This window comes from Cebus imitator, unplaced genomic scaffold, assembly GCF_001604975.1.
Source record: "Cebus imitator isolate Cc_AM_T3 unplaced genomic scaffold, Cebus_imitator-1.0 Scaffold134, whole genome shotgun sequence".
Lineage (NCBI taxonomy): Eukaryota > Metazoa > Chordata > Mammalia > Primates > Cebidae > Cebus > Cebus imitator.
In genome coordinates this window covers 1,975,724-1,998,173 of record NW_016107449.1, presented here as the reverse complement: position 1 = coordinate 1,998,173, position 22,450 = coordinate 1,975,724, and the positions used below count along the sequence as shown (strand labels likewise).

General features: G+C 48.5%; 1 protein-coding gene across 2 annotated transcripts; it reads left to right on the top strand.

The window, feature by feature from the left end:
- Positions 1 to 15,798: 15,798 nt before the first annotated feature.
- On the top strand, positions 15,799 to 19,844 carry NXT1 (nuclear transport factor 2 like export factor 1). 2 transcript variants are annotated; one of them, XM_017541471.2, is made up of 2 exons: positions 15,799 to 16,118; positions 19,058 to 19,844. In XM_017541471.2, exon 2 carries the CDS (start codon positions 19,119 to 19,121, stop codon positions 19,539 to 19,541), a length of 423 nt encoding a protein of 140 aa, XP_017396960.1. In that variant the 5' UTR covers positions 15,799 to 16,118; positions 19,058 to 19,118; the 3' UTR covers positions 19,542 to 19,844. The 2 variants fall into 2 exon arrangements, with proteins under 2 accessions (XP_017396960.1, XP_037599004.1); XM_037743076.1 differs by lacking the exon at positions 15,799 to 16,118 and adding an exon at positions 16,362 to 16,812.
- Positions 19,845 to 22,450: the final 2,606 nt, after the last annotated feature.

Here is a 22,450-nt window from a genome sequence, read left to right as displayed (position 1 = left end):
GCCCATGAGCACACAGTCTCACACACATGCTCATATAACTAGGGGCATACACATATACCCACTCACACACATGCCCATAGTTACACACACACATACACACACAGGCCCATGCTTACTCATCTGCACCACGTGGCTCTTGGAGGGTGGGAGTGGTGGCTGGTATGTCTGCACTGAGCAGGGCGCACATGGCAGGAGGTACATCCTGCAGGGTTTCAGGAATGGACGAATGCACGCTAACTTCTATGTCTCACTCTGTGATTGCCTCTTGAGTTTTAAATCCACCCATTTCCTCTTGACATCCTCTACAGGGTGGGAGAGTTCATCTCATGAACCCTGGAGTCAGACCTACCATATCCTCCCTCCGGTTCACCTCTACAATCCCAAAACTGCCAACATCAGCTCCTGGAACTCTATATGGGGATGATTCTGGCCCTCAGTATCTGCCAGGTACATGGCAAGAGGTACTGGGAGAGTGGCCAAAACCTCAGGAGTGGCCCTCAGCTCATGACAGATGAGAAGTTGGCTCCCCCGTGCATCATTATGGATGGAATTATCCAAGGAAAAATTCTGGATTCCTTCTCATTCTTCCCTCTCCCCACCACCTGCCTCCTGCAACCCTGTCTCCCCTATCCCTCCATAGCACATAGCTTTATAAATTAAAAGATCCCTAATGGCCCCCAAACTGGCTGTGGCTCCCCTAGTGTTTGGGGGATTTCAGAGGGGCCAGGGAACAATTTGGCCTCTGCAGCCATTTTTGAATTTCACTTTTGGCTTATTCATACTGTGCTGATGCTTCAGGAGTTGACCCCCAAGTAGCCACCAGCCACCAAAGTGGCACAGGCTGGCCTAAGGGTCATGAGCCGACCCACTGGGCCATGAGTTACAGAGGTGAGCCAGATGCTTGGCTTCCCCTTGCATTTCAGAACTGCTAAGGTAGGCTGAGGTGTGGGCATGCTGAAAGAACACTCTTGTTTTCAATCTCTTTTAACTGGTGATGCCAAGAAGAAACTTAAAACAACAAAAATAAAACAAAACAAAACTGGCCAGGCACAGTGGCTCACCCCTGTAATCCAGCACTTTAGGAGGCTGAGGCAAGTGGATCACTTGAGGTCAGGAGTTCAAGACCATCCTGGTCAACATGGTGAAACCCCGTCTCTACTAAAAATACAAAAAATCAGCTGGGCATGGTGGCGCATGCCTGTAATCCCAGCACTTTGGGAGGCCGAGGCGGGTGGATCACGAGGTCAAGAGATCGAGACCATCCTGGTCAACATGGTGAAACCCCGTCTCTACTAAAAATACAAAAAATTAGCTGGGCATGGTGGCGCGTGCCTGTAATCCCAGCTACTCAGGAAGCTGAGGCAGGAGAATTGCCTGAACCCAGGAGGCAGAGGTTGCGGTGAGCCAAGATCGCGCCATTGTACTCCAGCCTGGGCAACAAGAGTGAAACTCCGTCTCAAAAAAAAAAAAAAAATACAAAAATTAACCGGGCATGGTAGCAGGTGCCTGTACTCCCAGCTACTCAGGAGGCAGAGGCAGAAGAATCACTTAAACCTGGGAGGTGGAAGCTGCAGCGAGCTGAGATTGTGCCACTGCACTCCAGCCTGGGTGACAAAAGCGAGACTCTTTGTCAAAAATAAATAAATAAATGAGTTGGGCCAATGTGTAGTTTGAGGCAGTATTTCTCTGAGTCCTTTGAACTCCAAGAATATAATCTCCTGATGAGCGGCCCCCACATAAAATCTCCTGATAAGCGGTCCCCACGAGTGGTCCAGATGAGGCAGAAGAATAGGGCCTGGAGGCAGGGAACCTACAGCTGTTTCACACTGACTTCCTAGAACTAAATTGAAAGGAAAACCCTAACTTTCCACACCTAAGTAACAAAAGGATCAGAAACAACTCTCTTTGCAAACCACCTTTTCTGTGCAGCAGGTGGAAAATTAAAAGTACCTCTGATGGGTTGCTTTTTGCAGCCACTATGCAGATGATGTTTGCATAGGAGGGTGACCTTTGAAACTTCACTTCAGCCTCTGATTGGTTGCTTTCTGCAACCAATCAGACTGATTGCAGGCCGCCACTTCATTTACATAGGTGAACACTAAGTGGCCAATGGGAAACCTCTAAGGGGCATTTGGATTCTGTAGATTCTATATCCTGGCCCTTAAGCTCCTGCTCTGCCCATTCCCACACTGTGGAGTGTATTTTCGTTTTTAGTAAATCTGTTTTTGTTCTTTTGTTGCTTCATTCCTTCCTTCCTTTGCTGTGTGTTTTGTCCAATTTTTTGCTCAAAATGCCAAGAACCTGGACAACTTGCAGTCAAGACCAAGACCCTCCTCTGTTAACACAGTCAGATACTTCACAGCCTGCTACTGAGGGATGCCGTGGAGCTTCCCAGGGCCAGGGTCCCTGTTAGATCCACAACTTTCCAAGTGGCCCCCAGCACTCTGTGACCCTCCACGTGGCAGCCTCCTCCCAGGAGGGACTTGTAGACTGTATTAGCTTCATGCCAGCCCTCTGCATGTCTGCTCATCCAACATGATGGCTGTGTTCCTTACCCAAAGCCTCTGCTCCCCACGGGCACGAATGCCCTTGGAAGAGGAGCACCAGCGGGCCCCAGGTCAAACACAGGGCAGCGACCTCATTAATCTTATCCTCAAGGTCTTTGCTTTCTCCCGTTTGGGACTTCTTCCACCCAAATCTAGCCTCACTGCTAGATCCTGAGAAGACACCATTTTTGCACTCCACAGAGCGCTTTCCGGCACGTTATTCTTCCTCCAAACCCCTGGGGTAGCTTTGGTTTGGCCTGCTCACCCACACTCTATCCTTTTCCTGGGATCTGACTTAACTCCCCTAGTCACAGAGGTGGTTGCAAGAATGGGCCTCACCAATTAAATTACTTCATGCACTGTCACAGCTTAGTGCTTGCTGCAGCTCTGGCTGCATAATAAATATGCATTTGAAAAGGGCACAGTGGAGCCAGCTGAAGGCTCATCCATTGCACGTCTGACAGCTGCTGTTTGCTGTCACTGGGGCCTCACTCAGCTCCTCCCCGAATAAGCCTGTCCATATCCTCTTTCCAGCTGGCCTAGCCCAGGTTCCTCATGGCATGGTAGCTGCATTCAAGGGTGAGCAGAAAGAGAGACAGAGGTGTGGGGGGTTGGGGAAAGAGAGAGAGAGAGAGGAAAAAAAAAAAAAAGGAGAGGGGGTGAGCACAGCCGAGCTGGGTGGAAGCCACATCATTTTCTATGACCCAGCCTGGGAACTCCTGTCTGCCCAGATTCAAGGGGAGGGACATAGACACCACCTCTCAGTGAGGGCAATGTCAGTCATGTTGTTAGAGCAGGAGGTCTGGGAGATCCAAAACTGTGCAGACACCTTTGGGAAATGGAATCTGCCACCAGTGACCTACACTTAGTGCCTACCTGAAGGTAGGTACCGTGGGTGCATCAGGTCATAGCAACCCTTTGATCTTGACAAAGCCTTGAGGCAGGGTAACTAACTTGCCCAAGATCATGCAGCTGGTAAGTGGCAGAGCCAGGATTTGAACCGAGGATGCTCAGCTCCAGAGGTTTCTATGGACTTGGGCCTAGAGTCCATACATTTTGAGAGGTAATTGCATTCCTTACGTATAAAAGGCAATGAGCCAAAAAGGACAATAGAAGAACAGAATACTAGAAAAAAGGACCAGTGAGGAACATGAGAACATGAAAGTAACCTTAGAAAATAAAGATATAATTGGCAAGATAAGATAAATAATAAGTCAGTACAAAGGATACAAAATAAAGTTGTTTGTTTGTTTTTAATTCCCAGGGCACAGGCAAAATAAAAAGAAATGAGAGAGAGGGGCCAAAATTGCAAGAACAAAAGAAAGAGAAGAGAAAGTAAATGGGAGAAAGCCATCCAAAAAAAAAATAAACTAACGTTTCCAGAGGGTGAAGGAAATTCAAACAGACTGGAAAGGAAGGATCGTTAGGGAATGACTCCAGGGGTAAAGGGCCTTTCAAGCAATGAGGAGTGCTTTGGAAAGGCCGGCCCACCAGGCGATGTGATTAAGGGACATTATTTTGTCAACAGCAAAAGCAGCAAAGATAAAAACAATTAGGAACTCCAAGAAAAATTAGATCCTGCTCCACAAAGATATAGCCGAATAGGAAGTAAACTGAAATAAGCATGGCATAAGGACAGTGGAAAAAGAGAAGGCTGTATACTGGACTTTGAATCTGGGAATGTCACCCTTTAGGGGGTACAGATATTGTGGGAGAGAACAGAGTGAATCCTACCTATGTGTGTTTCTATAGTAATCAACAGTTAGGCCTAATAGTGAAAATGCTGCTTATTTCTTTTCAATGTTTAGACTCAATCTAGACAAAGAATAAACCTAATCATTGCTGTAGAACAGAAGGTAAATGTAGTCATCCTTGATGCTGTAAATGTGAAGACAGTTCTTACTATATTAACTAGAATTCGTTTTGATGGCATCTAACTAATGAGCTCAAAATGATATAAACAAAATAAACTCATAGTTCTGACTTGCCTAAAAGAGAACTTATAGTATCTCTATGAAATAAAGGAAGCCAAGTCCTTCCACCCTCCTCCCCACCATCCCTAGGATATGGCCCACATCTGCATGGTCCAAAACAGCAGCCAAAGCACCAGCCATCACATCTGCATTTCAGGCAGTTGAATGAAGACATGGGAGATGACCCAGCCTCTCTAGTTTTAGGAAGTCCCACATAACACTTGAAACTACATCTTATTAACCAGATGAGGAACAGCTAGGGGAAGAGAGACTAGGAAGCATGGTCTTCAGGCTGAGTGGCCACATGCAAGTCAGGGTTCTATTTCCACAGGTGGAGGAGAGCATGGAGGTGACAGCAGCTCACATGTTAGTCACAGAGACGGGACTCAGGAAGAGATGGTTGAGAGAACTGTTATCCTCATCCCAGGGAGCAGAGTTAGACAACAGTCTCTGTCACTGATGGAATAAGAAGCAGAGAAGAAGTATGTATTTAAAGTAGGGAAGAGTTATGCATTTGGTCACCTCTAGAACTAAATTTAATGAAATTAGCTAAGAGACTGTTTTGTAAGATTCCATTGTAGTAGCGTCATTGAAGATTGTCCAAAGTTGGTAAGTCAAGCAATTGAATTACAAGCACATTATTTGGAATTACAGGGGTAACTGCCAAAAGAACAAAAAATAGGAATGGTTCCAAGTGTTTACCCCACAAGCCAGAATGGGAGGGAAACCACAGAGCAGGGCAACAGGCACCTGCTCTCCTTAGAAACCTTCTATGTTCTCGGGTCACTTTGGCTTAAAATTTTAAATTAAATTAATGCAGCCTCTGCTTCCACCCAAGGTTGGGGACAGAAGATTTGTCAGCAAGAGGAGAGAACCACTTGGCCAGTTGCTAACAGCTGCCTTCCCCAATCTCCATGAAGCCAGGGCCCCCAAGGAATGCAGAGGGCAAGGCTGGGGAGGCTTGGGGAATGGTCAGCTCTCATGTCAGTGGGCCCCTTTCAAACCCAGCAGGGATGAGAATCCTCACCACCCTGAGTGTCCTCCAGGGGCCCACAGCTGGGAACAGGAATGGAAACTGAAGATGTTCCACCTGGGATGACCCTCTGATGTCACAGGAGAAGGGGAGGGCCAGTGGGGACAGGCAAGATCTTCTCAATGACCCCAGCCCTCGCTGGTCCTAGGCACTGGCTGCCAAGAAAGGGCTGCCCGGGGCCCCGTGACGGCACCCTGAGCTGATCCTCCACCCTCCAGCGGGCTCGTCCCATCATACACTGTGCATTCATCACCTCGGAACCATCCCGGGACAAGGTGCCAAAGCCAGCCATTAGTCCATAATGCTCACCAGGAAGCATTTTTGAGAGAGCACCTCAGAAATTTGAAATAGCACCAAACTAAAAGCGGGCCGCTTTAGAGAGGCAGAGACTTCTACTTTCCTGAGCGGTTTCTAAAATCTCCTGGGGAAAAACAAAAAGTCTCTCTAAGCAACCACCTGTCAAGACAAAGGAGATTTCCTTGGACTTTTTAACATACCAAATGTTTGATAGAGGGAAGAACGCTGGTTTCTTGATCAGAAAAGAGGCAGCAGAGCGGCTCTTGTCAAAGGCTAGATCGCCCTCGTGTGGCTGCTTCTGTGAATGGCAATTCAGAATCGAAGAGTAAGATCAGACAACTTCAAAAACAGGAAAACTGGCTAGGTGTGGTGGCTCACGCCTGTAATCCCAGCATTTTGGAAGGCCGAAGCAGACAGATCATCTGAGATCAGCGTTTGAGACCAGCCTTGCCAACACGGTGAAACCCCATCTTCACTAAAAATACAAAAATTAGCCGGGCATGGCAGCACATGCTGGTAGTCTCAGCTACTCAGAGGCTTAGGCATGCGAATTGCTTGAATCGAGGAAACAGTTGCAGTGAACCTGGATCTTGCCACTGCACTCCAGCCTGGGTAACAAAACAAGAAAAAAAAAAAAAAAAAAAAAAAAAAAAGAAAAAAAGAAAACCAAACAACAACAACAAAAAAACTAAGCTCAATAGTCAAGCCTGAACTAATTACAGAAGAGTGTAAAATAATAATTGATTTCACTAAATAAGCTGTGGAGCACTTTTCAACCCAGGCTCTTTTATTCTATAGTTAAGAGCAGTTGTTTTCAAAGTGTAGTCCCCGGGTATCCTGGATGCCTGGAAAGTGGTTAGAAATGCAAATTCTGGCCTTGCCTGAGTCCTGCTGCAACTGAAACTTAGAAGCTAAGGCTCTGGCACCCTTGGGTTAGCAAGGATTCTGACGCTCCCTCACTTGAGAACTGTACTTAGCATTAGATTTGTTACTGTCTGGCAGCAAGAGAGCTGATAGCCAAGGCGTTGACCCTTCAAGGGACTAGGAAAACTCATCTGGACATTCTTCAGGAGTTTTAGTAGTGAGAGAAAGTCCTTTCTTTGCTCCCTGGCTTAGGCAGAGTCCCTAGCAGCAGCCCCTGAGACAATAATTGCACTGCAAGCCATTTATTTGAGATGTGATTCTAGAGGCACCTGTTGGGGTGCAGGGATGTGAGGCAGGCAGGGAGAAGAGAAGCCATCACGGAGCAGCACTGCAGGTGCCTGGGCTCAGTCTCTGGGGAGCTCCAAGATGGTGCAGGGTGTGCCTCAGAGATGTCCTGCCTGAGGAGTTGGAAGCTGGGGTATTTATCCTCCAGTTCCCATCTGTCCTTATTGAGGGACACTCTTGGGTGTTAACTCTGGGCATTCCTGCCCTGACCTTGCCAAGACTGTGGCCAGAAAACCCTGGTCTGGAGAGGAGTGAAGAGGGCCCTTCACTGCCTGCCCCACTCAGCTTTCCCAGGCTGCAGGGAGAGAAGGAAAGTGCTTGCCACCCACTTCTGAGTCCCAAGACTCTGATTTCTTGATCAAAGCCCACTCATCAATCAAGGCTGCTCTCAAGTCCCATCTTTGCCAAGCACCTCAGCATCTCCCAATTGGGAGTGGCCTCTCTTCGCACACAGAGCAGCCCTCAGATCCATGCATCACTCAAACGTCTCTGCTGATGCTGGACAAACCAGGGCCTGGCCGTGAGCCCACACGGCCTGGCCTGCCCCCACCTCAAGACGTTTCCACTAATGATGAACACTGGGGAGAGAGCGATAAATGAATGCCACAAGAGGGGCACAGGAATGTTCAGAGACGAGGAACACCACAGATCTTTCCAGAAAGTGGGGATGGCTGTAAAGAGAAGATGGCATCTGAGCCAGTCCCTGAAGGATGGTGGGAATGTGTGCAGAAATGGGGCAAGGTCCTCAAGGCAGAGACAGCAGCCTGAGGGCTGGAGCAAGCGCCACGGATTCCACGTGGCGGAAACATGGGACAGATGGAGAATGGTGGAAACACAGCTCATGTCTCATTATGAAGGGCCTGGGACCTGGGACCCTAGTCTAGGACATGCTGCAGAGTGACAGTTGTGCCCATGCAAGTCCCTTTGAGGAGCATGTGTGGATTCAGGATCAGAAAAGCCAGTACCCCACTAAGAGAGGAAGAGAAGATGGGAGTGGAGTTGGGGTAATCGTGCCACAAGACAGGAGCTGCACCCACTACTCAGGCATTGCTCAGCTCTCCACATGCCAGCATTAGGAACCGAGTGCCCTGATTTTACAGACTCGGAGGGTTATATCATCACAGGAGGTCAACGCAAGTCTATCTGGATCCAAGTTCGCCTGATCTTTCTGCTGTATCCACCTGGATTGTTCAAATGGCCCCAGAGAAAGATAGCTGAGCCCAGACTCTAGACCCACAGTAGGAGCTGCAGGGGTACGAGCGACTCAGCAAGGCTGAAGTAAGTGTGAGCCTCAGAGCGTGAGAGGAAGGCTGGCCCCTGCCCTGTCCTGAGTCAGGAGGAAAGGACACAGACGCTGGCCCCAGCCCTCAGAACTCAGAGTCAGGAGAAAGGAACATAAAGCAGCTGGGAGACAAAGCAACTAGAAGCAGAGGAACCCAGCGGCCATGAGGTCACAAAAGTCACCTCCAGCCACTTGGACCACAGGACACGCCTTTGGGCAGTTGGCATGTCAACTAAGCCTCGAGGAAAGAGAACATTTTTTCTGTTTAATAATTTATCGAGGTGAAGTTCAACATAAAATGGACTATTTTAAAGCAAACAATTCAGTGGTATTTAGGAGTTTCACAATACTGTCCAACCTCTGTCAGTTCCAGAACATTTCCATGATTCAAAAGCGTGGTACTCATGAAGGTGCTTCTCCCCATTCCTCCTTGTCCACAGCCCCTGGCAAACACCAATTGGCATTCTCTCTCTGCAGATTCACCTACTCTAGATATTCCACAGAAATGGAATCTTACAACAGGCGACTTTTGTGTCTGGCTTCTTTCACTCAGTATGTTTTCAAGGTTCATCTAGGTTGCAATATGTATCAGTACTTCTTATTTATGTATTTATTTATTTGAGAAATGGGGTCTCTGTTGCCCAGGCTGCAGTGCAGTGGCATGATCATTGCTCACTTCAGCACTGAACTCCTGAGGTCTACAGATCCTCCTGCATTATCTTCCCAAATGGCTAGTACTACAGGTGTGACCCACCACACCTGGCAATTATTTTCTTTATTTTTTTTTATTTTTTTTATTTTTTTCTTTAAGGATGTTGAATATTGGCCCCTACTCCCTTCTAGCTTGTAGGGTTTCTGCCAAGAGATATATATTTTTTTTATTTTTGTGGAGCCTGGGTCTCATGATGTTGCCCAGGCTGGTGTGGAACTCCTGGCCTCCAGTGATCCTCCTGCCTCAGCCTCTCAAAGCACTGGGATTACAGGGATGAGCCACCACGCCTGGCCAGTGCTTAATTTGTCATGGCTGAATAGTATTCCATTGTATGGATATACCACATTTTGTTTTTTCATTCATCCATTGGGCATTTGGATTGTTTCAATTGTTGGCTATAATGAACAATCATGAATATTCCTCTGTATACCTATTTTCAATTCTTTTGGGTATTTACCTAGAAGTAGAATTGCTAGGTCATATGGCAGTTCTATGTTGAATTTTTTTTGGAATTATTTTTCACAGTGACTGAACCATTTTACCTTCCCACCAGCAACACACAAGGGCTCCAATTTCCTCACATTCTCACCAAAATTTGTTATTTTCCATTTTTCGATTCTAGGCATCTTAAGATTGCAGAGTTGGCACCTTATTGGGGTTTTGATTTGCAAGTCCAGAGAAGCGCATTCCTGGTAAACAAAGCAGCACAGGCCATTTTACAAGGCCGTTGTTCCCTGAGGGTCTTGTGTTTTTAAGTGCCATGCCTTCAGCTCGAAGCTCAGCTCACTGAAAGCAGGGATCACACATCTTACCTTTTCTTTGTGTCATCAGCTCTGAGCACCTGTGGCTTAATGAGGTTCACAGCCCCTTTCCACTCAGATTTACAGTTGGCCTGCATGGTTGGGTCAATAGGAATAGCCACCTCCAAGGCTATGCCCAAGGTCACCATGGTGTTGCTTGTGAAGGACACTAAATGTGCCGGGTCCTCCAGAGGTTGCTTGTGCAGTCTCTTACAATGACTGCTGATTGACACTTCAGTGCCTGTCTGAGGCTTGGTACTTCCCTTCTCAGAGGGCTCCAGCTGATTTCCAAATGCCTAAGGGGTTTTTTCCAGGTCCTTGGAAGAAAAGATCCTCTGCCCCTCTTGCCAGACAAGAAAATGACATCCTCCCCAGCAGCCCTCAAGTCTCAAGAGTTGTGAGTAAATTCCCCAGTTCCCACCCCCTCCCCGCCCTCCACGGGGAAGAATTCTGAAACATGTGTTCTATGAGGAGCTGCAGAGCATGATTAGGATCTAGTCATCCACAGTGGTGGCAGCCTGGGAAATCTACTCCTTATCCATCCCAATTCCCCATACCCTTATGCCTAGCAAATCAATGACTTGCACCAAATACCTGCTCCGTATCTGCTTCTTCGGGAATACAAACTAAGACATGTGCCATGTGCTAGGTTACCTCCTACACAATTTATAAAACCTGCCTAGAAGCAGAGAAATAACACTGTCCCTGAGAGTTAAAAGTCAGTAAGACTTGGAACATACCTATGTAATGTAACCTTTAGAAGAAAAGAGGCTTCCAGCACACGAGGCGAATAAATTAAAATGTTCATCACCCGAATGTGGAAATGCCCCCAAAAAAGGGTGGGGTAATTTATAGGGGCAAATGTGGGCAGAGCTGGTGGAAGGGACTGTGGTCACCAGACTCATGTGGGGTATCTGGTCTCCCTGGTGACCACGTTCCTTCCTAGGAACATAGACCCTTCAGCCCCTGTCAGCTTGTGCCCTTGGTCACTGGGATCATGCCATCGACTATTTCCTTGTTCTGACCCATGCTCTTATAGCCACCTGCACCAGTTCACACAGAGAATACATGCCGCTTAGTCCCTGGGAAGTTGGTTCTGGCTGTAGGGGAACTGACACCCCCTCTGGAGTGCAGCCTTGTGAGCTTGTTCCTATGACTGTCGCTGGCCAATGGATCCATTTTCAGAGCTCAGGGCAAAGCCAGCCTCAGGACTGTGGTGAGTTCTTTAAGGTGGCCTCATTATATAAGGCCTTGAGGCACCCTATTTTCTTTCTCTTTTCCTTTTGTTTCTGAGATAGCGTCTTGCCTTGCTGACCGGGCTGGAGTGCAATGGCGTGATCTCAGCTCACTGCAACCTCTGCCTCCCAAGTTCAAGCAATTCTCCTGCCTCAGCCTCCTGAGTAGCTGGGATTACAGATGCCTGCCACCATGCCTGGCTAATTTTTGTATTTTTAGTAGACACGGGGTTTCATCATGTTGGCCAGGCTGGTCTCTAACTCCTGACCTCAGGATCCACTCACTTCGGCCTCTCAAAATGCTGGGATTACAGGCATGAGCCATCACACCTGGCCAAGGGGCCCTATTTTCAAGTTTCCATTAGCAGCAAGTGGCAAACCCAGGTCACACATAAATTAAAAAGGAGTTATTGCCGGTACTAGGCTATTCCCTGGAGCCTTGGGGCAGGACCACAACGAGGACTTGGAGAAGGAAAGTAATGAGTAAGAACTCTGGCTGTCTTGCAGAATAGCAGAGTACTACAAAACTTAGTGGGTTAACATGACAACCGTTATTTTGCTGACAAATCTGCAATTTGGGTGTGGTAGGCAGGGTAGGCTCATTTCTCTCCAAGCCATGCCAGCTGGGTACCCAACTTGGGACCAAGGTGGCTCACACAAGTCACTCACACAACTGGTTACTGGGCACGCGTTGCTGCTGGTTGGCTGAACTGGAGCTGGGCTTTGCTTGCAGCACAGTGCTGGGCTCCAAGGACATGTATAGCTAGTGAGCAGCACCGGCTGTATCTTTTATAGGCCAACCTTGACAGCCATGTAACACCATTTAGCCCAAGCTCACACAGTCACAAAGGCCTGCCTGATCAAGGGAGGGATTCAACACCACCTCCTGATGGTGTTGCAAAGTAAGGTTCTAGATGAGCACATGGGACCAGAAACTTTTCTGCAGCCATTTTCAGAAAATATAATCTGTCACAGTAAGGCATCAAGGCAATCATTCTCTATAGCTCATGTGTGTGCATGTGAGTGTCCATGTGTGCATCTGTGTGTGCATGCATGTCTTACTCCAGCTCTGCCCTCTCTCTGGTCACATGGCCTTCACCTCTGCTTCATCCTGTCTGTGCTCATGGCCTCAGTTCTTCCTGCCTTCTCAGACTCCCCACTCCTTCCTTTGGGAACAGCTCCTCCACTTTACTTCTTTTGAGAAACTTCCTCCCTGGGTGGTTTTGGTGGGACTGTCCCTCAGGCCACTCATCCCTCCTGGGCAGCAGAGGGGTGGTACGTAACTGAAGTTGGGCCAATCCAAGTCTCTCCTGAGAATCTGACTTTAGCGGAGATTCCTGGGTGCTGGACACTGGTCACAGGGGCTGTCAGTTCAACTCAGCCCCTGAAGTATCCACTGCCCAGCTCTTGTTCCCAGACCCAAGGAGCCACCTTACTAGTGCCTTCTGTAGATTCTGCAAGCATCCTGCAGTCTTCCATTAAACACTGAGAAATATGCATATTTAGTTCCAATCCCACACAGAGGCTTTGCAGCCATCTGACCTTTCCCACAATTTCAGATGGCTGGTGGCTAAGCTGAGAAGAGGGCTGAGATCCAAACCAGAAATGATCCCTACAATCTTCTCAGACAAATGGCATGATTGCAGGCTGGGCAAATGCTCCAGATGGCGCCTCTTTGATGCACTGCCATTTAATGTCTATAGTGTTCATATCCCCATTTTACAGAGGTAGTAACTGAGGGCCAGAGAAGGCAGAGCTCAGATTTTGCAAAACATTATCTGACCTCATAGAGTTTGCTCCTTCAGTGATCCTCAGAATCTCTTCAAAAGTCAGGTCCCCAATTGGCCTCCCAGAAATGCAGCCCCAGCTCACTGTGAACTGGCAGTGGCTCAGATGATCCTGTTAAGGCTGAGAGATAGAGAAAAAAAAAAGTGTTTTTGGTGGCAGTGCATTAGAGTCACAACTGCTTTTCTGTCACTATAGATCAACTGGCTCTAAGTCACGCAGCCTTTCGTGGCAAGCAAATGCTATTAAAATCCTGCTCCAGAGAACAACATTGACAATGAAGGAAAAGATCAATTCTGTTTACAGACTTAAAGATCCTTAAGTCAAGTTTGTCGTCAGAGCTGCCAAGGACTCTGCATGTGTGACCAGATGTGCCCTTCCTCCCTGGATGGGCTCCACGCTGCACATGGGACCGCTGGCTCCATGGCTGCTTAAACCACTGGGCTCATCTTCAGAAGGTGCTCATGCGATTTGGTGACAAATGCCACCAATTTGTAAATACACTTCTTCCAAGTTTAAAAGCCAGTCATTGGAGGGATTGTTGGCAAATAAGGAAGCTGCAGTAGAGGCAAAATGTCAAAGCATGATTCTGCTTTCCTAACGCTTTCTGGATGCTACTTCTTCTCAGCCCCATATGAAGCACTTAGCATGCACTGTTTCCTTTGCTCCTCACATCAGCCTGAGATGGGTATGACCACTGCCCCCTTTTACAGAGGTGGCAGCTGAGCCCCAGAGAGGCTCGCTCACCACAGCCACCCTGCTAATGCTGAAGCCACACTAGTCGAGTTGCAAATAACTTTATGTTTATGCCCAATTTTAAACAGTATAAACGATAAAAGGGATTTCCTGGCTCTTGAAACTGAAAAGTCCAAACTTGAGGGATGACTTGACTCCCAACATAGTCATCAAGAGCCTGATTTCTTCCCAGCTTTCCTGTCTGCCTCATTACCATCAAGGGTCTACCACTCAGGACAGCATGATGGCTGCAGCAGCGTTACCCACACACTAGGGGCCCAGAAGGGAAGGGAGAAAAATCTCCTTTCCCAGAATCCCTCAGCAAACACCTCCAGTGTCAGTGTTCATAACTGGGCCTCTCAGGACCCTCAGCTGGGCTCAGCGCATACAGTGCCAGTCTTGTGCCCCTTGGAGCCAGGGATATCTCTGACCCCCAAACTCCAGGATCATAGGGGAAATAAAAGCCAAGGTTGCTTCCAAAGAGAGCAGGGAGTGAGTGTTGAGGATTGATCATCCCAACTATGCAGTTGAGAAGCAATGATTTGAACCCAGGCTTGTCTGTTCATTCAAACAGTATTTATTGAGCCCTTGCTATGGGTCAGGCACAATTTTATATGCTGGAGACACAAACCTAAGAGAACTCTCACATAAAAGCAGACCCCACAAACCTACAAGGCAGAACAGCTGCCTCTCAAGACTAAAGTCTCGGATTTTTAAAAGGTCTTGGAGCTGGATTAATGTTTTTCTTTTCTAGCTATGAATCGACACTGTGACACCAGGATGGTTCTTTCTCTCTCAGCTTCCTTATCTATAAAATCAGAAATAATGGTACCTCCCCCAGCAAGTTATGTGAAAGAAATGAAAGGAGCTTATTATACAGGAAACTTAAAAGCAGCACATCCAAACTACTGAGCGTGCAGTAAATCAACTCTTTCCCACTTCCATTCCATCCATGCTGATTTAGATCAAGTATAACTGCCCTGGAGTTTGTAAAGCCCTTTTAGTTCATAAAGCCAGGAAGATGCTCCTTCACCCTCTCGTCAGCCTCAAACGTGTCTTTTTAATAATCCAAACTTTCGACCTACTTAACTGAAGTGTGTGTGTGTTGGGGGGGGGCGGGGGGCTATACTAAATAGCCCAACCGTTTTCAACTTGTCCTGAAATCTGAGACCAACGTTCTCCTAGCAATGCAAGCAAAGGAAGCCGACAGGACACAGGAAAGCACAGCATATTTCACTTCATCTAGCTACATCCAGCCCTCTCCCGGCTCTGCAATTAACTATTCAGCCTCAGACCAGCAGATGGAGCTAAGAATTTCGCGTCTGAAGAAACGAGGTTTTTCTTTCACTTTACAGGCTAAGTTTCAAGAGCCTCCACATTGGTTACATCTTGTTGAGCCTGTTTGTATAATTCTGTAAAAATCCAGTCCCCATTCCAGAACAGTTGAAACGTAGCTAAGGACCCGGAAGAACAGAATCTCAACCCCAGCCGGACCCAGGTTTCCTGGGGCTCCTCATGGCTCAGGGCAGTGGGGCGCCGCCGTCACCCCCCGCCTCACTCACGTCCTCCCCTTGCCCCAGTCCCCTCCCACCTTTAGCCACGTTCCCCATCTGACTAAAACTGGCTTCCTCCGTGTCCACCAAGTCGTCGCCTCTAAGCGGCCTAAACTCCCAAGAAACGCGATCGGCTCAGGCACTCGGACAGGCGGATTCCACCGGGCGCGACCGGCGTTGCCCTCGCCATGGCCTCAAGCATCGCGGCGCCTCACATGCTACCGGACGGAAGGCCTCGGAGGGGTCAGGCGGCTGCTGCTGGCCGTGACTGCATTAAGCGGCGACGTTTCACGAACCTTTTAACCGAAATCACTCCAATACAGGCGCACGCGGGACGAGGGGAAAGCGCCTCATCAGACCCCACCCACGTTCCCCTCCCTCTCCTGCCAAGCGTCCACCGCGCAGCAGAAAGAAAAGCGAACGCCCCTCCCAGGTCGGAGGGAGAGACCTGAGAGGTTTGGCCCAATCAGGGGTTCCACCTAACAGACGGGCCGGAGTCTGTGACCCGGTTGGACCAATGAAAACTCGAGGGCGGATTCGCCAGGTTCTTCTGGGAAAGTGATGCCCCCGGAAACTACCGCCTTCTTGACGCCACACCTGGGCGGAGTTAGCCTTCCAGCCCGCAGTCCCACTGGCTGACTTCGCTGCCAGTCACGGGAAGGCGGGAGAGGGCGGGCCGGGACGCTCGCGTCTGCGCGGAGCCGGGCTGGCCGCGCGCGGGAAGCCGCGGAACTGCGCCGGAAAGTCCCTCGGTTCTGGGGCCCGGGTGACCCCGACTAAGCCTCCAATAAAGAAGAGGAGGAGAGAAAGGCAGCTCTTCCCGTGCCCCTGCCCGAGGCCTCGGCGGGCCCGCCCTGTGACCTCCGCGGCCGGCCCCTCCGTGGAGCTGCGGCCCTCGCGGGGGGCGTCCCGACCGTGGGCGCCGCTGCCGGCGCTGACCCGGGACGTCGCGGCGCAGGTAGGTTGCCGTCCGCTGGCGGTCTGACCCCCAAGACAGCCTGTCGTGCATACCCCACGCTCTTCCCCATTGCCGAGAATGAGACGCGGCTGTGCCTTTGTCCACGTGGTAGAGTTGCCGCCGGCCTGAGGCTCTCGCCTGTGCAAAACGCGTGGCAGCGAATTCGCTTTGCAATGAGGAAAGGCGCGTCCCCGCGCGGAGCAGCTCTCGGGTGTAAGGAGGGCGGGGCAGGGCGTGCGTCCGTCTAGGTTTGAATTAAAGGCGACTCGAGGGAAGTAAGGCCGTGCCACTGTGGCAGCTTCTCCCGTCCAGCTCCGAACACTCGACGGTGCGGGCCGTGGGAGGAGGCGGCGGTCTTCAGTTTCTTACTCCAGTCCTCACGGTCTGGTTCTTTTTCTGGTTAGGCAAGCAGCGGGGCTGACGGCCCCATAGGTAACTGAGAACCAAAAAGTGGAGATGATCCTTCTATGGGGTGTGGGGGCGTGGCCGATCGTTAGATTGTGTTTGGAAAGACAGCCAGGGGCAGAGCTGGAGAAGAGTGGCGTCTCTCAGATGATGGGGGTACTGTACTGGTGCCATGGAGGGAGGGGGAGTGAGGTGGAGGTCGGGAATTCCAGCCAGAGAGAAATAGGGTCCCTGGGAGAAAATTTCCACGCCAGCAGTTCTAGAGTTACGCTCATGGAGACTTGTTTACGTAAGTAAAAGGATAGCATCGTCTTGACAAAATTTCAGCCCTCAGTCTGCTCTTGTGAGTGTACTTACCGTCATTTCCTTGATAGATCCCTAGTTTTCCCTTTTCTCATTTGTAAAACTGTTAGAGTAATACCTTTCTCATCCTTTTGTGGTGACATTTAAATGAGGTAATGTATGTGAAGCCCTTTGCAAACACAGCGCTTCTTATTCGTGGGTTGCGCGTGGGGTGGATTCAGCTAACCTCAAATCAAAAATATTCTTCCGAAAAAGAAAAATGCGTTTGTACTGAACATGTGGAGACTTTTTTTCTTGTGATTATTTTCTAAACGATACAGTATAACAACTATGTACATCGCATCTACATTGTATTAGGTATTACAGGTTACCTAGAGATGATTAAGGTATGTAGGAGGACGCTCGTAGGTTATATGCAAACAGTACAACATTTTGTCAGGGACTTAAGCATCTGCACGTGTTGGTATCCTCGGGGTTCCTGAATCCAGTTCCTCACAGATACCGTGGGACCGATGTACTCAGTTCAGGTACAGTTGAGGCTTAACTTTGAGGTCTGTGGAGGGAGTGGAAAGACCCACGACTGAAATTGGCTCTTTTTTAGAACAGCTTCCCTCCCAGCCAGGGCTTTACCAAAGGCAGTGCACCACCACCTTTGTCCGCCGTTACAAGTACCTGGCTCTTTCCAGCTCTATGTGGAATGTGTTATCTATTTCATAAACTAATCATTAAAAAAAAAAAAGTTAAGGTCTTTGAAATAGAAAATTTTTCATTATTTAAGTTTGTAAATATGAACTATTTTGGTAATGTCCTGTGTTTTAGTAATCCACTATTTTAGTAATATTCTCTATTTGTTTTTTTAAGTGAAATATTTCAGTTACGGAGAAAAGAACGTAACAGTTGTGCCTGTACCCCAAAAACAGTAAATGGGATTTTTTTTTTTGGTTTGGGACTTTTTTATTGGAGGGGACAATTCGACATTTCAGCTACAGTTCAAATTCTGTGCCCCCACCCCAGGAACTTTGAATTCTAACATGTCTTTCTGTTGAGGCACTGCGGCTCCACCAGACTTATCTGATGGATATTAGTATCCGTGTAAGCTGAGTGTCCTCCCTTCTAATCCCCACTCACCCTTGAGGTTTGCTTCTTCCAGCTTATCTTCCAGGGATTATGGCTGCCATTTTGGTTCTGTCCTCATGTCACATGTGTTTCTACCCTCTTAAGAAACCTGCCTTCTCTGCCCTCCCAGTTCCTCTTGGGTGAGCTCATGATGGGCTTTCCCAGACTCAGCATCGGAGGAGCATTTCATTGGTTTGGTTGGCCTTTATGTGGCCAGTGACCACTCTTCCCTTCAACATGGTCCACTATCTTTGCCCAGGGGCAGTCATGTCTGTTGCAAGCATTCAGGAAAGAGTAGCCGTCCATAGTCAACCCCATTTTATAAAATGGGATTTTAAAAACTCCGGGTCTAGTCAGCCCTTCTTATCCTCTGGGAATTGATTCCAGCAACCCCCCTACCTCTGCAACAGACCAAATCTGCTGATGCTCCAAGTCCTTGATAGAAAATGGCATTAAGGCCGGGGGTGGCTCGTGCCTATCATCTTCAGCACTTTGGGAGGCCGAGGTGGGCAGATCACCTGAGAGTAGGAGTTCAATTTCAAGACCAGACTGGCCAACATGATGAAACCCTGTCTCTACTGAAAATACGAAAATCAGCCAGGTATCGTGGCAAGTGCCTGTAGTCCCAGCTACTTGGGAGGCTGAGGCAAGAGAGTCATTTGAACCTGGAATGGGGGTTGTAGTGAACAGAGATTGCACCACTGCACTCCAGCCTGGGTAAGAGTGAGACTCCATCTCTAAAACAAAATGGTGTAGCACAGTCATCCCAACATATTTGCAGTTTTCCGCCTGAGGTTGGCTAAATTATGGATGGAAAACCCTCAGATATGGAATGTTGACTGTAACTAAACGTTTTTAACTAAACGCTTAATGTATATTACTCATTTAATTCTCATATTACAGTTATACCACGGTGGTAATCCCATTTTAACAATGGGCAAACGGAAGTTTAGTAAGATTAGGCATTTAGGTGTTGTATACTATTTGAGCCTCCAGTCATTGTTCTGCAGTTTGTAACTATTTTGCAGGTAGTAGGAAAGGAGGAATGTTGCATTGTTAGAGCAGAATGAACTTTGGCATTCACGTGGGTTCTCTTCAACCTTACTTCCCTGCAGCCCTTGGTTCCCCAAAGCCGAGGAAACACCCTGGTGAAGCCCTCCTTCCATAGAACCAGAGATGGCATCTGTGGATTTCAAGACCTACGTGGATCAGGCCTGCAGAGCTGCTGAGGAGTTTGTCAACGTCTACTACACCACCATGGATAAGCGGCGGCGTTTGCTCTCCCGCCTGTACATGGGCACAGCCACCCTGGTCTGGAATGGCAATGCTGTTTCAGGACAAGAATCCTTGAGTGAGTTTTTTGAAATGTTGCCTTCCAGCGAGTTCCAAATCAACGTGGTAGACTGCCAGCCTGTTCATGATGAAGCCACACCGAGCCAGACCACAGTCCTTGTTGTGATCTGTGGATCAGTGAAATTTGAGGGCAACAAACAACGGGACTTCAACCAGAACTTCATCCTGACTGCCCAGGCCTCACCCAGCAACACAGTGTGGAAGATCGCAAGTGATTGCTTCCGCTTCCAGGACTGGGCCAGCTAGTGCGGGCGGTAGAGGCCCTGCTTCATTCAGCCCTAGCTCTGTAGAGAAATGCAAATCTCAGCGCTCAAGGATGTGAGGAACACAAGTTCATTTCTGTTGTTGCGGAGGCTCTGCAGACGCCACTGTGCTGAGGCTGAACTCTTTGTTGCCCAAGTTCTAGGAGCCCCTTTCCTGAATATATATTTGTTTGTCATAGTTTCCTTTTCAAAGTAGTAAACTTTTCTATTTTTCTACTTGCTTAGTAGAGACTCTGATTCTGGAAATTCTGACAAATAATTTAATAATACACATGTTGCTTCTTTCCCCCTGCCTGATGTGTTTGACCAGGTTTTGAGGGAGGAGGAGGGCTAAAGGTGGAAAGCATAATAGGAAGCACCCACACAGGGGTGACGATCAGGGCTGATTACCTACCCCAGGCACCAGTATGCACACAGGTGACCCACCTGAAGCTGTGATTCACAGCCCCCTGCATACTAGAATCCCTTGGAACACTGAAAATTACCTATGCCAAGGCCATACTCCAGACCCAAAGATGCCTGAGTCTGTGTATGTGTGTGGTGGTGGTTTCGTTTTGTTTTTGTTTTTGTTTTTTTTTTTTTAGACAGAGTCTTGCTCTGCCACCCAGGCTGGAGTGCAGTGACATAACATCTGCTCACTGCAACCTTCGCCTCCCAGGTTCAAACAGTTCTTATGCCTCAGCCTCCCGAGTAGCTGGGATTGCAGGCACACGCCACCATGCCTGGCTAATTGTATGTCTGAATCTTTGAGGGTAGAGCTGGGCATGGGCAGTTTTTAAAAGCACCTAGGTCCTACCTTAGCACTTTAGCTGAGAACTAATTGATGAGAACAGATGAAATTAGACTAGAGTTAGCTAATAACTGCTTACAAATGAAGCCACCATATTAAACTCATTCATAAAGAGAAAGTGAATCAGCACTGATTCTGAGACAAAGGGGCACTGAAACAGATGGAGGACATCAGAACTAGAAGCTGCTTTTACTGATCCTAAACGCCAACCCCAATTGCATTTCTCCAAATTTCTTCTCCAAAGAAAGAGTAGCAAACCCCATAGAAGTTGGACCAATAGATGATGTGCCATGCTGCACCTTCCCCAGTTAAGTTGTCTTTGTTGAGAGTGTGCTAGGTTTGGGATAGGGTAGTCAGGATATTGGAATGGGAAATTTTGAGAAGGGTAAGAGTCCTGATGAGCACAACGGCATTGGTGGCCATTTCTTGATACCCTTCCCTTCCCTATTATCTGAAGCCCAGTGTTTTGAGGCACAAGGGACCCACCTGAAAGATGACTTTCTCATTCAATTTGTAGCTAGGCCTGATGTGATTAAGTTCTGGCCAGTGAAGTAGGAGGACTTAACTTGTGGGGATTTTGCTTCAACATACCCTTCTTCCTCCCTCCCTCTATCCTGCTGCCTGGAAAGGTTATGATGGCCTGACCACCGGCTCTGGCTCTGTTTTGGCCAAGAGAACAGTTCAGCTATACCCTAGAGGTAGGACTGTGCTGAGCTAAAAGGAACCTGGGTCCCTGGTGACTGTGGAAACACCAAAGTAGCCCCAGCTCAGTCACCCTAAGACTTCTTTTTAAATGAGAAATAAATCCCATCTTAAGCCATTACCAATTTGGGGTGTGTGATGCTGACACAGCAATAATCCTAAGTAAGGAAAAGGATTTGAATGGGGCAGACTGTTAACTATAGGACGTACGGATGGCCCCACCTACTGCCCCTCAGGTTGAGGCCAGACACCCACGTGGGCTGGGTGGATAGGGTACAGGGCGCTGCGTCCCCACCCACACTAGCCTGGTTGCAGGTGGCATCCCGGGAAGCTCCGCCTCACCACACCCCCGCCACCAGGAAGGCAAGACAAGTGTGCCTGGCTCCCTCCTAGGGTCTGGAACACATCTCCACCCAGCGGCGGTGCAGCAGGTACGCCCAGATTCGTTCCTGTGGGTGGGGTTTCCCACCGAAGGAAAGCTCAAGGCCCTACCATTCTGTTCTGCACCAATGCCTTAATTATAAGGCAGATGAAGGTGAAGAGTTTACTGTCTTTTCTTATTTTCACAACTTCTGTAAATTTTAAATTATGAAAAGTTGTTTAGGAAATTAATCGTGGAGTGTAATCAGCACGCAGTGCGAGTTCTTTCTTATAGTGACCACGTCCACAAACCACGTGGTGTGGAAGAACAGAAGGTATTCTGCTTTCTGTGTTTCACCGTCTCTCCACTTCAATCTTCCAGGGCCTGGAGTAGTGGTGACAGCAAGGTCTGTTGGTTTCTTTAGTTTGGGTTTGATGAAAGGCCACTCCAGTGGGGTAGGGGGTGGGAAGGGAAAACAGGGGCTGGGGTGGGAGGGGGGGGGGGGGGGGTGGCTTGGAGAATTCTGGAAGAAGAGACATTGGAAGGCCGGGGAAGGTGAAATGGACATTGAGCGAAGCTGAGGGGTCCTAGTGAACCACGTTCCCTCTGATCCAGATATTCCCAGAACACCAGGAAATCAAGAAGCTTCCGAATGTGGTCTGTTGCAAGCTTGGAAGGTGCACACCTGTTGCTGCTAATTTGAACAATTTAGAGGAAGAGCCGAGATTTAGATGTTGCTTTCGTTGACCTTAAACACCTCTGCCTCCCCTACCACCTTGCAAAATTAGGGCCCAGTCTCTGCTTTGTAAAGAGCAAAGAGAAAACTGCAGAAAGTTGCTTTGTCCTACAGACAAAGGGCTGGGACTAGGTAAAAGGAGGGACCCAGGATGCAAAACTTAAGATCAGCATGGCCAACAGGGCGAAACACCGTCTCTGGGAGTGGTGGCAGGCACCTGTAATCCCAGCTACTTGGGAGGCTGAGGCGGGAGAATAGCTTGAACCTAGGAGGAGGAGGTTCCAGTAAGCCGAGATCGCGCCA